This window comes from Oncorhynchus tshawytscha, linkage group LG11, assembly GCF_018296145.1.
Source record: "Oncorhynchus tshawytscha isolate Ot180627B linkage group LG11, Otsh_v2.0, whole genome shotgun sequence".
NCBI lineage: Eukaryota > Metazoa > Chordata > Actinopteri > Salmoniformes > Salmonidae > Oncorhynchus > Oncorhynchus tshawytscha.
In genome coordinates, this window is record NC_056439.1 from 37132677 (window position 1) to 37145875 (window position 13199).

Consider the following 13199-nt stretch of genomic DNA (forward strand, 5'->3'; position numbering starts at 1 on the left):
GTCTGACCAAACTTACCAGTTTGGTTGACTCATGAGCTGTCTAAAGAACACAATAAATATTGCTCAGTGCAGAACATAGGCTAGGCCGAGGCTACTCCTCACCCTTTGTTCTATTGCATTTGTCGTTGTAAAGTTCCTCTGCCTCCTTACACTTACAACCTCAGCATTTAGCCTACAGTGCAAAATAATTCTAGATTGCGAGACATTTTTTGTCAAGCTTTGACAAAAATCATGAAGTTTTTTACATTCCTTCAGATTCTGCAGAATGACAACTGTCAAACACATTAAATTGATGAGAATTATTCTTTTTCAGTCACAGGGACCTTGAGTGACCAAGCAGAGACGACACTAAACACTTTTTGAAGATAGTCAAAATGAAGGTGAATGATTGGCAAACATTTCAAAGGTCAGTGAAGCATAGTAAGTCTCTCCAGACTTCACTCAATCAACTTCCCCTTTACAGCTCTGAAATACACTGAGAATACAGATTCACAACATGTATATTTCTTATTCCTCAAACACACTTCCCTCTGCTCTTAAGGGAATATTCATGACTGTTTGGACTTGGAGGACTGTAGTTGAGAATAATAGACATTAGAGATTGATTGACAGATACTAGGAAATGCAGAGGAGAGTTGAATGGTCTGGATCAGTCAGGTGTTTGTTCTGAAGGATAGAGCAACAGTGTTTTCCCAAAGCCAGACCTTCCTCCCTGTGGGACTCAGTTGTGACAGGTCTTAATTGGGCTTGGGCGGTATACCGTGTGTCGGGGTATTTGGAAAAAGCCATGGAATGATTTTTACATACCGTCAATATCATCAAAAATATTTCCTGGATTTTTAAAAATACATTTCAATATTTGTATTTACCTGCAGTCGACTTGTGCAATACTTTAGGAGATCAAGCAGGTTGCCAAGATTGCGCAAAGCTGTCATCAAGTCAAAGGGTGGCTACTTTGAAGAATCTCAAATATAAAATACATTTTGATTTGTTTAACCATTTTGGGGTTACTACATGATTCCATGTGTTATTTCATAGTTTGTGTCTTCACTATTATTCTACATGGTAGAAAACAGTAAAAATAAAGAAAACGCCTACTCATTCAAGGGGTTCTTTATTTTTACACACACACACATACACACATACACACACACACAGGTTATTTTTGTATATTTGTCACTGCTTGACAAAAACATTTTTGGTCGGCAAACAGGCGATCGACCAAACAGTCGACTAAATGTTGTCAGCCCTAATCACAACTTTGTTCATTTGCACAATTTTTCTCAACTAACTTTTGCTTGTAAATGTCCACACTCAAAAGAAAATAACATTCGGTAGCTACTAGATATGCTTGTATAACTTTATGATCTGGATTTGCAATTAGGTTTGGTCGTTTTCGCTCATTAAGATCTAGGTAACCGCGTCAATGTGATTTCACTATTAGTTTGTGACAATTTTGTTAGCATTTTGGTAAGAGGCCCAACAAGCTTTTCTTGCATTTTTAGCGCCCCCTGCCGTAAATCCCAGTATGAGAGTAACATGATATGACAATATAAAAATCTGGATACCACTCAAGCCTTGTCCTGATCTCTTCCAACCCGTTAGTGGAAATCTTGGATGTTTCTGTAGTCGTTCCTAAGACTGTTCATAAATGATTCAATAGTAGGGTTCCAGATAAACAACCACTACAGGTACACATTTAATTTTTCTTAAAATCAGGACATACAAATGTACATTTTAGGCATTTATCCAGAGCGATTTACAGTAGTGAGAGCATACATTTTCATACTGGTCCCATGGAAATCAAACCCACAACCCTGGCGTTGCAAGCACCATGCTCTACCAACGGAGCCACAGCAAATGTTGTTTCCTTTCCCCCAATCTAATCAACACACTTCATTATTAGACTTGCTGCACCAAAGCCTGCACTTCTACAGTATATCAGCTTAATGGAAATGGCCATGGCCAAACTGAACTATAGACCACAGACTTGATGTTGACTCCTAAACGTCACAAACACCAGCTAGCATTAGCCTCAAGTCACGCAGCTAGAGGTGAGCCTTACTCCATAGTCCCGGGCACTGACCTGAGCACCCAACACAGCATCTAGCCTGTGCACCTTGGCCAAGATGGGGATTATAGCCTGGCCGAAACACAGCATCTAGTCAGTACACAATTGTCAAGATGGGAACTAGATATCCCTGCTGGACATCACACTCATTACCGTATGTCACCGTTGTCATATGTATTTATTTACCCAGAAGTAGGTCCGTGCTGACTCTGCATTAGGTGATGGGCCTAGTACTCTGTTTGGCAAAAAAATAATGGTTTTCTACTGTACTTGACATCATGAATCCAGAAATATCGAGCCCGTCCTGTGAAAGAACACCATCTAAGCCTAAATTACTGACAATGGCACTCTGAGGCCTGTGTGAGGTGGGGATAAAGAGGGCAGCTGTATGCCAGCTGCATTTTATCATGGCACACATTGTTTGAAATGCTAATTGCCTGGGGATCATGGCACAGTGCTTCTTTATACTGCCAGATGCTTATCTTGGTGCTGTACCAAGCTTAGGGACGTCACACCCACACCGGCCGGCCAGCTCACTGGCAGGAATAGGAGTGGACTGAGCTGACCCTGATCTTAAGGTAAAGACAGATAGTACACTGAGTATACCAAACATTAGGAACACCGTCCTAATATTGAGTTGCACCCTCCGCTTTTGCACTCAGAACAGCCTCAATTCATCGGGGCATGGACTCTACAAGGTGTCAAAAAAGAGTTCCACAGGGATACTGGCCCATGTTGACTCCAATGCTTCCCACAGTTGTGTCAAGTTTACTAGATGTCATTTGGGTGGTGGACCCTTGAACTGTTAAATGTGAAAAACCCAGCAGCGTTGCAGGTCTCGACACAAACCGGTGCGCATGGCACCTACTACTGTACCCCGTTCAAAAGGCACTTCAATATTTGTTCTTGCCCCTTCACCCTCTGAATGGCACACATACACAATCCATATCTCAAATTTCTCAAGGCTTAAAATCCTTATTTAACCTGTCTCCTCCCCGTCATCTACATTAATTGAAGTACATTTAACAAATTACATCAATAAGGGATCTTAGCTTTCACCTGGATTAACCTGGTCAGTCAATGTCATGGAAATTGTTGTTAAATGTTTTTTACACTCTGTGTTTATACACTAGTTAACATCAGAATTATGGGTAATATATTATTGTAGCTAATGTATGATAAGTTATTCTGGTCACTAGACCTAGGCCTGGCCTATAGAGCCCAATGAATCGCACAGGAACAGACTAAATTACTGCCAGATGACTGTCTGGAATTGGCTGTCTGGAATTGGCAAGTCTAACAGGTACACAGTAATAACGGACAACCATGGGAGTGGCACTGAGGAAACTGTTACATAAGATCAGGCCAAGCTGCGCTCTCTTCTGTTCCTCAGCCTCACCCACAGAACCAGCCCTGCAGGCCTGGTGAGAGAACTGGGGCTAGCGGAGCTGCACCCTGCCAGGGAGATAATGACAAACTGTCATCCTAATGGCAACACTAGACAGACACAGACCTGCTAATGGCTGTCTAGTGTCACCTAACCTGTATAGCACAGTTCACACCTACGCCCAGCTATTCACAATGGATTTGAGATTGCCGCTTCTGGCACAGGACTTGATATCCATACCAGAGTCAGGCCAATGGCAGAGGATTGAAATGCCACTGACTGTGTAGCCCATTACTGAGCTAAACATAAGCCTAGTCTGGATTTTCACTAAAGCTGTGGTATTAAAATTATCTGAAAAAGTATTATTGACTCATTTGGCTGACAACAATAACATACAATGAGGTACTGCCCTCAGTCATTCATTGCTTCTGTTGGTTAGGCCTATGTGGTTTCCAATGTCACTGATGTCAATGTGAATTACAACAATGACCCATCTTTCTCTATGGTATGAAATGACTAGCCTTGTCCTACAGTGTGTGAGCCTTTTCTAAAGGAACAATGCATTGTTTAATGTGAGCTTAATGAACACATTCTCAATCTCAACATAATACACCTCAAGGCGGGGCAGAAGGTGTATTTCGCCCTGTGATATTCATTGCGATAACTTAGGCCTAACTTCTTCAGCGAGTAGGCAGATCAGAAATATTTTAAATAGCTGTGTCTCTTATTCGAGGGCTTGACAACTTCCCTAAATGCAGTCCAGTACGAGCATTGCAAGAACTCCAGCATATGAAAAATAATGCCCTGAAGGCAGGTTGCTTGTTATCATTACAGAGGCTCTTTGAGAGTTTATTTACAGTCGGAGTGCTACATGAACTGTCCAAATAACACCCATCAAGGAGGTAGACGATTGAACGTGCGTAGATGTAAATGACATGGAAATTTAGACTGGTTTAGTTTTCTGATAAGCTGGTGTCCAGAGAAAGTGAGTAGGCTGATTGTAAAGCTCAGCCTATACTTCAAAGAACACACACAGACTTTCTAAAATAGACTACTCAGTCATAGGCTAGCCTGACTGTCATTTATTAATGCAGCCTAGCTAAGATGTGCTTCTAAATTCTGACGCATTAGCAGAATCACAGCAATAAGCTTGTTTTCTATGGTACGTTGAACATGGAAAAGTGTTCGAAAGTAGGCTACACTGTGGACAGGGGTTAAAGATAACGAGTTCAAAGCTATCCCGTGTGTTTTGAAAAGAGAAAAATCACATGCCAAGAGGTCTCAGCTTGACTCAACAGGGAAAAGGAGCTTGTTGAGTGGGTTTCCGATGTGGCAGTCATTGTTTCCCCAGAGCTTTACCTCCTAACAGCAGCTATCCCAGTTGACCCTGACCCCACCAACATTCACAGCAAAAACATGGAGGATGAAGTGACACTGTGGTAAACATTCCCTCTGCCTTTTCCACACACACACACAGTTATCACCAACAACACTTGCACTTATTTACCATTGTTCCCATGGAGGCTGCCTGCTGTTTTAGGTCAAGGAAGTTGTTTACACTGGATCTTAGAAAAATGTATAATAAAGCAAATTCTCTCTGAATTGTTGTCTAGGCTTTTTCCATTGCCTTTGAGGTAAGGAATAGTTAATGAATAGCCATGCACAGCTCCAGTCACAGAGGAGGTGTGTGATCAGGTGGTCTAGCAGGCTCCTGTAATTAACAACCTCAGCCAGATCCAGCCAGGCATGACCAGAAAATAAACATGCAGCCGCTCTCACACTCAACATGACATACATGCTAACTGGGCACAAAACCAACGCAAAGAAGCACTTTTAGGGCAAATGGACCAGGAGCTATTCCTGGCCTTGCGACTGACCATAGCTTAGTGATGTCATGCTATGATACTGGGCTTAAATCAAACTTGAGTTAAGTGGAATCAACATGGATAGGGGTAATGGTTTCAGGATGTCCCTGACATTTAGAAGAACCTTTAATATCAGTCCTATCTTGATATCAAAAACATTTTAAGTGGCATGTTTTATCTTTCGGTAAGAACGAAGCGAGTGCAGTGACACTTGCCTGTGTTCTTTCGTAAGTGTGTGTCTGAGTTCTCATGAACAAAAAGGCCTTTTGAACATGAAAACCACATCGTTTTGTAAGCTTTCAACATCATTTATAGCAGCACACATCATGGTGAGCAATAATAAAAACTTTTTTTTTTAAATAGGCCAAAAAAAATAGGCCAACCTAAACTGTGTAAAGCAGCACCTTATCACTCATCCCCACTTCCTGTCCACATCGGGAAAAGCCAGCACCAGACCAGGAGGAAAACCTTCCTATGCTGCAAACAGCGACTGCAGTAGGGGGATGGCCATTGAACATCAATAAGGAGGGCCAGCTATCAGCCACTGCAAACAGACCTACTACTTACTGTCTATTATCTATCCTGTTTCAGAGTCACTTTACCCCTACCTACAGTGGGGCAAAAAAGTATTTAGTCAGCCACCAATTGTGCAAGTTCTCCCACTTAAAAAGATGAGAGAGGCCTGTAATTTTCATCATAGGTACACTTCAACTATGACAGACAAAATTAGAAAAATAAATCCATAAAATCACATTGTAGGATTTTTAATTAATTTATTTGCAAATTATGGTGGAAAATAAGTATTTGGTTAATAACAATCAAGTTTATCTCAATACTTGTTATATACCCTTTGTTGGCAATGACAGAGGTCAAACGTTTTCTGTAAGTCTTCACAAGGTTTTCACACACTGTTGCTGGTATTTTGGCCCATTCCTCCATGCAGATCTTCTCTAGAGCAGTGATGTTTTGGGGCTGTTGCTGGGCAACATGGACTTTCAACTCCCTCCAAAGATTTTCTATGGGGTTGAGATCTGGAGACTGGCTAGGCCACTCCAGGACCTTGAAATGCTTCTTACGAAGCCACTCCTTCATTGCCCGGGCGGTGTGTTTGGGATCATTGTCATGCTGAAAGACCCAGCCACGTTTCATCTTCAATGCCCTTGCTGATGGAAGGAGGTTTTCACTCAAAAAAAAAAAAAATCACACGATACATGGCCCCATTCATTCTTTCCTTTACACGGATCAGTCGTCCTGGTCCCTTTGCAGAAAAACAGCCCCAAAGCATGATGTTTCCACCCCCATGCTTTACAGTAGGTATGGTATTCTTTGGATGCAACTCAGCATTCTTTGTCCTCCAAACACGACGAGTTGAGTTTTTACCAAAAATTTCTATTTTGGTTTCATCTGACCATATGACATTCTTCCAATCTTCTTCTGGATCATCCAAATGCTCTCTAGCAAACTTCAGACGGGCCTGGACATGTACTGGCTTAAGCAGGGGGACACGTCTGGCACTGCAGGATTTTGAGTCCCTGGCGAAGTAGTGTGTTACTGATGGTAGGCTTTGTTACTTTGGTCCCAGCTCTCTGCAGGTCATTCACTAGGTCCCCCCGTGTGGTTCTGGGATTTTTGCTCACCGTTCTTGTGATCATTTTGACCCCACGGGGTGAGATCTTGCGTGGAGCCCCAGATCAATGGAGATTATCAGTGGTCTTGTATGTCTTCCATTTCCTAATAATTGCTCCCACAGTTGATTTCTTCAAACCAAGCTGCTTACCTATTGCAGATTCAGTCTTCCCAGCCTGGTGCAGGTCTACAATTTTGTTTCTGGTGTCCTTTGACAACTCTTTGGTCTTGGCCATAGTGGAGTTTGGAGTGTGACTGTTTGAGATTGTGGACAGGTGTATTTTATACTGATAACAAGTTCAAACAGGTGCCATTAATACAGGTAACGAGTGGAGGACAGAGGAGCCTCTTAAAGAAGAAGTTACAGGTCTGTGAGAGCCAGAAATCTTGCTTGTTTGTAGGTGACCAAATACTTATTTTCCACTATAATTTGCAAATTAATTAATTAAAAATCCTACAATGTGATTTTCTGGATTTTTTTTCCTCATTTTGTCAGTCATAGTTGAAGTGTACCTATGATGAAAATTACAGGCCTTTCTCATATTTTTAAGTGGGAGAACTTGCTGAATATATCATTCCAAAATCATGGACATTAATATGGAGTTGGTCCCCCCTTTGCTGCTATAACAGCCTCCACTCTTCTGGGAAGGCTTTCCACTAGATGCTGGAACATTGCTGAGGGGACTTGCTTCCAGTCAGCCACAAGAGCATTAGTGAGGTTGGGTGATTAGGCCTGGCTCACAGCCGGCATTTCAATTCAAGGTGTTCATTGGGGTTGAGGTCAGGGCTCTGTACATGCCAATCAAGTTCTTCGACACCGATCTCAACAAACCATTTCTGTATGGACCTCGCTTTGTGCATGGGGGTATTGTCGAGCTGAAATCGAAGAGGGCCTTCCCCAAACTGTTGCCACAAAGCTGAAAGCACAGAATAGTCTAGAATTTCATTGTACATTGTAGCGTTAAGATTTCCCTTCACTGGAACTAAAGGGCCTAGACCGAACCATGAACAGCCCCAGACCATCAGTTGGCACTTTGCATTGGGACAAGTAGCGTTCTCCTGGCATCCGCCAAACCCAGATTTGTCTGACGGACTGCCAGATGATGAAGTGTAATTCATCACTCCAGAGAACGTGTTTCCACTGCTCCAGAGTCCAATGGCAGCAAGCTTTACACCACTCCAGCTGACGCTTTGCATTTCACATGGTGATCTTAGGCTTGTGAGCAGCTGCTCGACCATGGAAACCCATTTCATGAAGCTCCCAACGAACAGTTGTTGTGCTGACGTTGTTTCCAGAGAGTGTTTGGAACTCAGTAGTGAGTGTTGCAACTAAGGGCAGACTATTTTTACATGCTACGTGCTTCAGTGCTCCCGTTCTGTGAGCCTACCACTTCACGGCTGAGCCATTGTTGCTCCTAGACGTTTCAATTTCACAACAACAACACTTACAGTTGACCGGGGTAGCTCAAGCAGGGCAGAAATTTGACGAACTGACTTGTTGGAAAGGTGGCATCCTATGACTGTGCCACGTTGAAAGTCACTGAGCTCTTCAGTAAGGCCATTCAACTGCAAATGTTTGTCTATGGAGAGTGCATGGCTGCGTGCTCAATTTTATACACCTGTCAGCAATGGGTGTGGCTGAAATAGCCAAGTACACTAATTTGAAGGGGTGTCCACATACTTTTGTATATATAATGAATATAGTGTATTTACCTCAACTACCTCGTACCCCTGCACATCAACTCGGTACTGGTACTCCCTGTATATAGCCACGTTATTACCCGGTACTCCCTGTATATAGTCACGCTATTACCCGGTACTCCCTGTAAAAAGCCACGCTATTACCCGGTACTCCCTGTATATAGTCACGCTATTACCCGGTACTCCCTGTAAACGCTATTACCCGGTACTCCCTGTAAAAAGCCACGCTATTACCCGGTACTCCCTGTAAAAAGCCACGCTATTACCCGGTACTCCCTGTATATAGTCACGCTATTACCCGGTACTCCTGTATATAGTCACGCTATTACCCGGTACTCCTGTATATAGTCACGCTATTACCCGGTACTCCCTGTATATAGTCACGCTATTACCCGGTACTCCTGTATATAGTCACGCTATTACCCGGTACTCCCTGTATATAGTCACGCTATTACCCGGTACTCCCTGTATATAGTCACGCTATTACCCGGTACTCCCTGTATATAGTCACGCTATTACCCGGTACTCCCTGTATATAGTCACGCTATTACCCGGTACTCCCTGTATATAGTCACGCTATTACCCGGTACTCCCTGTATATAGTCACGCTATTACCCGGTACTCCCTGTATATAGTCACGCTATTACCCGGTACTCCCTGTATATAGTCACGCTATTACCCGGTACTCCCTGTATATAGTCACGCTATTACCCGGTACTCCCTGTATATAGTCACGCTATTACCCGGTACTCCTGTATATAGTCACGCTATTACCCGGTACTCCCTGTATATAGTCACGCTATTACCCGGTACTCCCTGTATATAGTCACGCTATTACCCGGTACTCCTGTATATAGTCACGCTATTACCCGGTACTCCCTGTATATAGTCACGCTATTACCCGGTACTCCTGTATATAGTCACGCTATTACCCGGTACTCCCTGTATATTGTCACGCTATTACCCGGTACTCCCTGTATATAGTCACGCTATTACCCGGTACTCCCTGTATATAGTCACGCTATTACCCGGTACTCCTGTATATAGTCACGCTATTACCCGGTACTCCCTGTATATAGTCACGCTATTACCCGGTACTCCCTGTATATTGTCACGCTATTACCCGGTACTCCCTGTATATAGCCACGTTATTACCTGGTACTCCCTGTATATAGCCACGTTATTACCTGGTACTCCCTGTATATAGCCACGTTATTACCTGGTACTCCCTGTATATAGCCACGTTATTACCTGCCACTCCCTGTATATAGCCATGTCTGTATTTTTTTTAATCGTTATCATTATTTGTTATTCACATAATGTATTTACTCCTTTGTTGTAACTTTATCCTTGCATTGTTAGAAAAGGACCCGTAAGTAACTAAGCATTTCAATGTGACAAATAACATTTGATTTGCCTTATTTTTACCCACACATGAGGACAGGTAAAACAGAAGTAACAGACTGCCTCGGCCCGCTGTTGACCTCTATCTTGATTCTTGACCATGCAAGTCTTGACTTTGAATCTGCAGTGTCAGCAGGAAAGTGCCCTGATATGCCGAAAGTGTAGCGGTAGCACATTAACCATTTATGCACTACTCCAGCAATTGTAATACAGTGGTTATGAGATGAAGATTCGTACACAGACGTAGTGTAAAGTGGTTGACGAGTAGGGCCTAAATGACAGGGGGATCATCCCAGATATAGGGGCTATACAGGTCAGCGAGCAGGATTCAGACAAGGTGAGTAAATTGCAATGGTCCAACTAGCGTAACCGGCGTGAAGTGGCTAGCTAGGTAGCGGGTGCGCGCTAATAGCGTTTCAATTGGTGACGTCACTCGCTCTGAGACTTGAAGTAGTTCCCTTATTCTGCAAGGACCGCGGCTTTTGTGGAGTGATAGCTTCGTGGGAGCTAATGTGCGCGGAGCGTCCACTGGTTCGAGCCCAGGTAGGGGCGAGGAGAGGTCCGGAAGAACTGTTACACTAACATACCGCATCAAAGTGAGCTTCATGAAAATACCATACGAAGACAGTGGGAGTCGTTTGTTTCCCTATTTAGCAATATTGACAAACATCCCTTGTCTGCCATGAATGTTAAATACAATTACATTTTAACTTACTCTGCAAAATGTCAGTGGGGTTGGTTATTAATTCTGACAAAATATCAACAGGAAATAATTATTAAATGCAGTTATCTGTTTGTGACAATCAACATTTGTTTGCGCATCGCCTAAGGCACGTGCACATGAAGTACATGCACGCGGCGCATGCATACAAATCGAAGTCTTACAGGTGTTTAGTTTACATGGTTGTGTGCTCGATGGCAGTACCTGCACTCCAAAAACTCGGGTATATAATTGATATTTTGTCTCAAATTTCGAGTACTAGAAGGAGTAAGTTAGAGTAAGTTTAAATGTACTTGTATCCAGCATTCTGGCTTGTAATGAACGTTTTTGCAGTACTTAATTTCAGGCTGTGGCTACAAACAATGCCTATTTTGTTAGTGTAAGCTGGCGATCTAAGTTACATTCCAATAAGTTAGACAGTGGCTATGTTTGCTAGTCCTTGAAGGACGAAGTTGATGGACGGAGTTAACAATAGCAGCCAACTTGCATAACAAAACTGGTTATCTAGTTAGTACCAGTGATATTAAGCTAAGTACCCTGTTAGCACAAAGCTAGGTGGCTAAAGGTAATGCGTTGGTTTTTGAAAACCTGCCTGCTGTGCTGCTGACTGGCATGCTAATCAGTTAATATAGCTAGCCGTTCTACAATGACATTGTGGCTTGCTAGTTAGACAGACGCGCTAGCCACAGGGGATGGCTTGGCTTAATAACGTTAGCTAACACGTTCCACGTTTATATCAGCGTGACAAATCAATGTATTCGACGTTGTAAAAAACATTGGACTCAAAAGGTATGCAACCATGTTGCTAGCTACAGAGCCATCTAACGTTAGTTAGCTTGCTTGGAGGCAGGTACCATCAATAATCAAGCGAGCGAGCCACTGCTCGGTGCAGCAGCAAAGCTCGTTGACGTTTTACTCACCTAACAGTGACCGGAGGTGCTTCAGTCGGGTCAATACATCCTTCTTTGGGTCCAGAACTTTCTGTGTAGATTTCTTGACGTCTCCATGGCCCCTTCGAGTGAACATTCCGCTGTAAAACGCAATCTGGAATTAGCTACGTCTTTTTTAACATGCAGTCAGCCTATGATTTGACAGTGCCACTTTCCTCACCACCGCTCTATTCTTGCTCGGCAAACATACGTTTCGCCGCTAGTCACCTCCCTTTTCGTGGTTTTGTAAACACGGAAGCGCAGCTCGTTGCGTGGCCACGCCCCCTGTTGGACGTAACCAGCAAGCACTTGTCCAATGCTTACAATTTTTCACAGAAATGTAATAATGTCACTGGCTCTGATATTATTAAAGTCAGATTCTGTAGTTTCGACAGCCTGACATTGCCAATTTTGTTTGGTAAACTAAACTAAGGCGAGAGATGGGAGTTGGAGAAATGCACCACTCTCAAATTCATTGACCGTCATAATCTTCAGGGCACTAAGCACCACAATGCATACTAAATAAATACTAAACACAAAGCATAGTGACTTTATAAAAACAACTGGCTAGTCTGTACTCGCTAGTCTTTCTAGCATCATAGCCTATACAAGCCAGTTGTTTTTATAAAGTCAATATGCTTTCTATCTAGTATTTATTTAATATACCTGTATAGGAAGTGTCCTTGCAGTTTTGAAGATTAAAGCCGTATTCCACTTTGTACATGGTTTATGGAGCCATATCGTGGCTCCCCCGGGGGGGAGGGGGGATGTTCCTATGGGGAGGCATTTTGTCTGATAGAACAGTGCCATTAAATTATGCCTCCCATCAGAACATGCCCCCCTATAGATCCGCACCTTTTTAATTAACCTTTATTTCAGCAGGTGAGTCCATTGAGAACCTATTCTCATATTCACTGGCTAAAGGCAAACAATTTAAATGTAATGAATAATTATTCTAATCTAACCCCTGAATATTTAGGACTTTGTAAGTAAACATTTCCTGGTAAGGTCTATTCGGCGCATGTAACAAATACAATTTTATTTTATTTGGAGCATTATTTTTCTTTGGAAATCATGTGCTCTTAAAGCAACCCTTTACTTGATCCAAGTAAAACCGATGTTTCACTTGCATCAGGAAAGACTTAAATGGGTAGGGACATCCCAAAGATTCCAGACAGCACAGACCCTTTCAGAAAATTAGCTGTGAATGGCAAGTTAGCTCCAGTGTTACCTGGTGTTTAACTTTGGTACTGCTGCTAAAGCTGGAGCTACAAATTACCTTCTTGTAAATATACATCACAATCACAAAATTTTTATTATTAATAAGTTATTTTCCATAAAGAATAATTGTGGGACTTGCTTTAGCTCTTTAAACATATTTTTGCTGTAGTGGAAGAAGTTTTAAAAGTTTTAATTAAGGAAAGTAGTGAAATATATTAAAATACTTGGTCTGATGACTTTGATCGACTACTATATCAACCTTATTACATTGCCG

General features: G+C 42.5%; 1 protein-coding gene across 3 annotated transcripts in view; it reads right to left on the bottom strand.

The window, feature by feature from the left end:
* Nucleotides 1-11925, bottom strand: part of LOC112262184 (ral GTPase-activating protein subunit alpha-2) — a 213533-nt gene extending 201608 nt beyond the window's left edge. For 2 of the 3 annotated variants that reach the window (XM_042330074.1, XM_042330075.1), the window contains exon 1: nucleotides 11696-11924. In XM_042330074.1, the coding sequence (XP_042186008.1) occupies nucleotides 11696-11801 (106 nt within the window). In that variant the 5' untranslated portion in view covers nucleotides 11802-11924. Of the gene's footprint in view, nucleotides 1-11695 lie in introns of all 3 variants that reach the window. The other variant, XM_042330076.1, reaches the window with a different exon arrangement.
* Between the last annotated feature and the right edge of the window lie 1274 nt (nucleotides 11926-13199).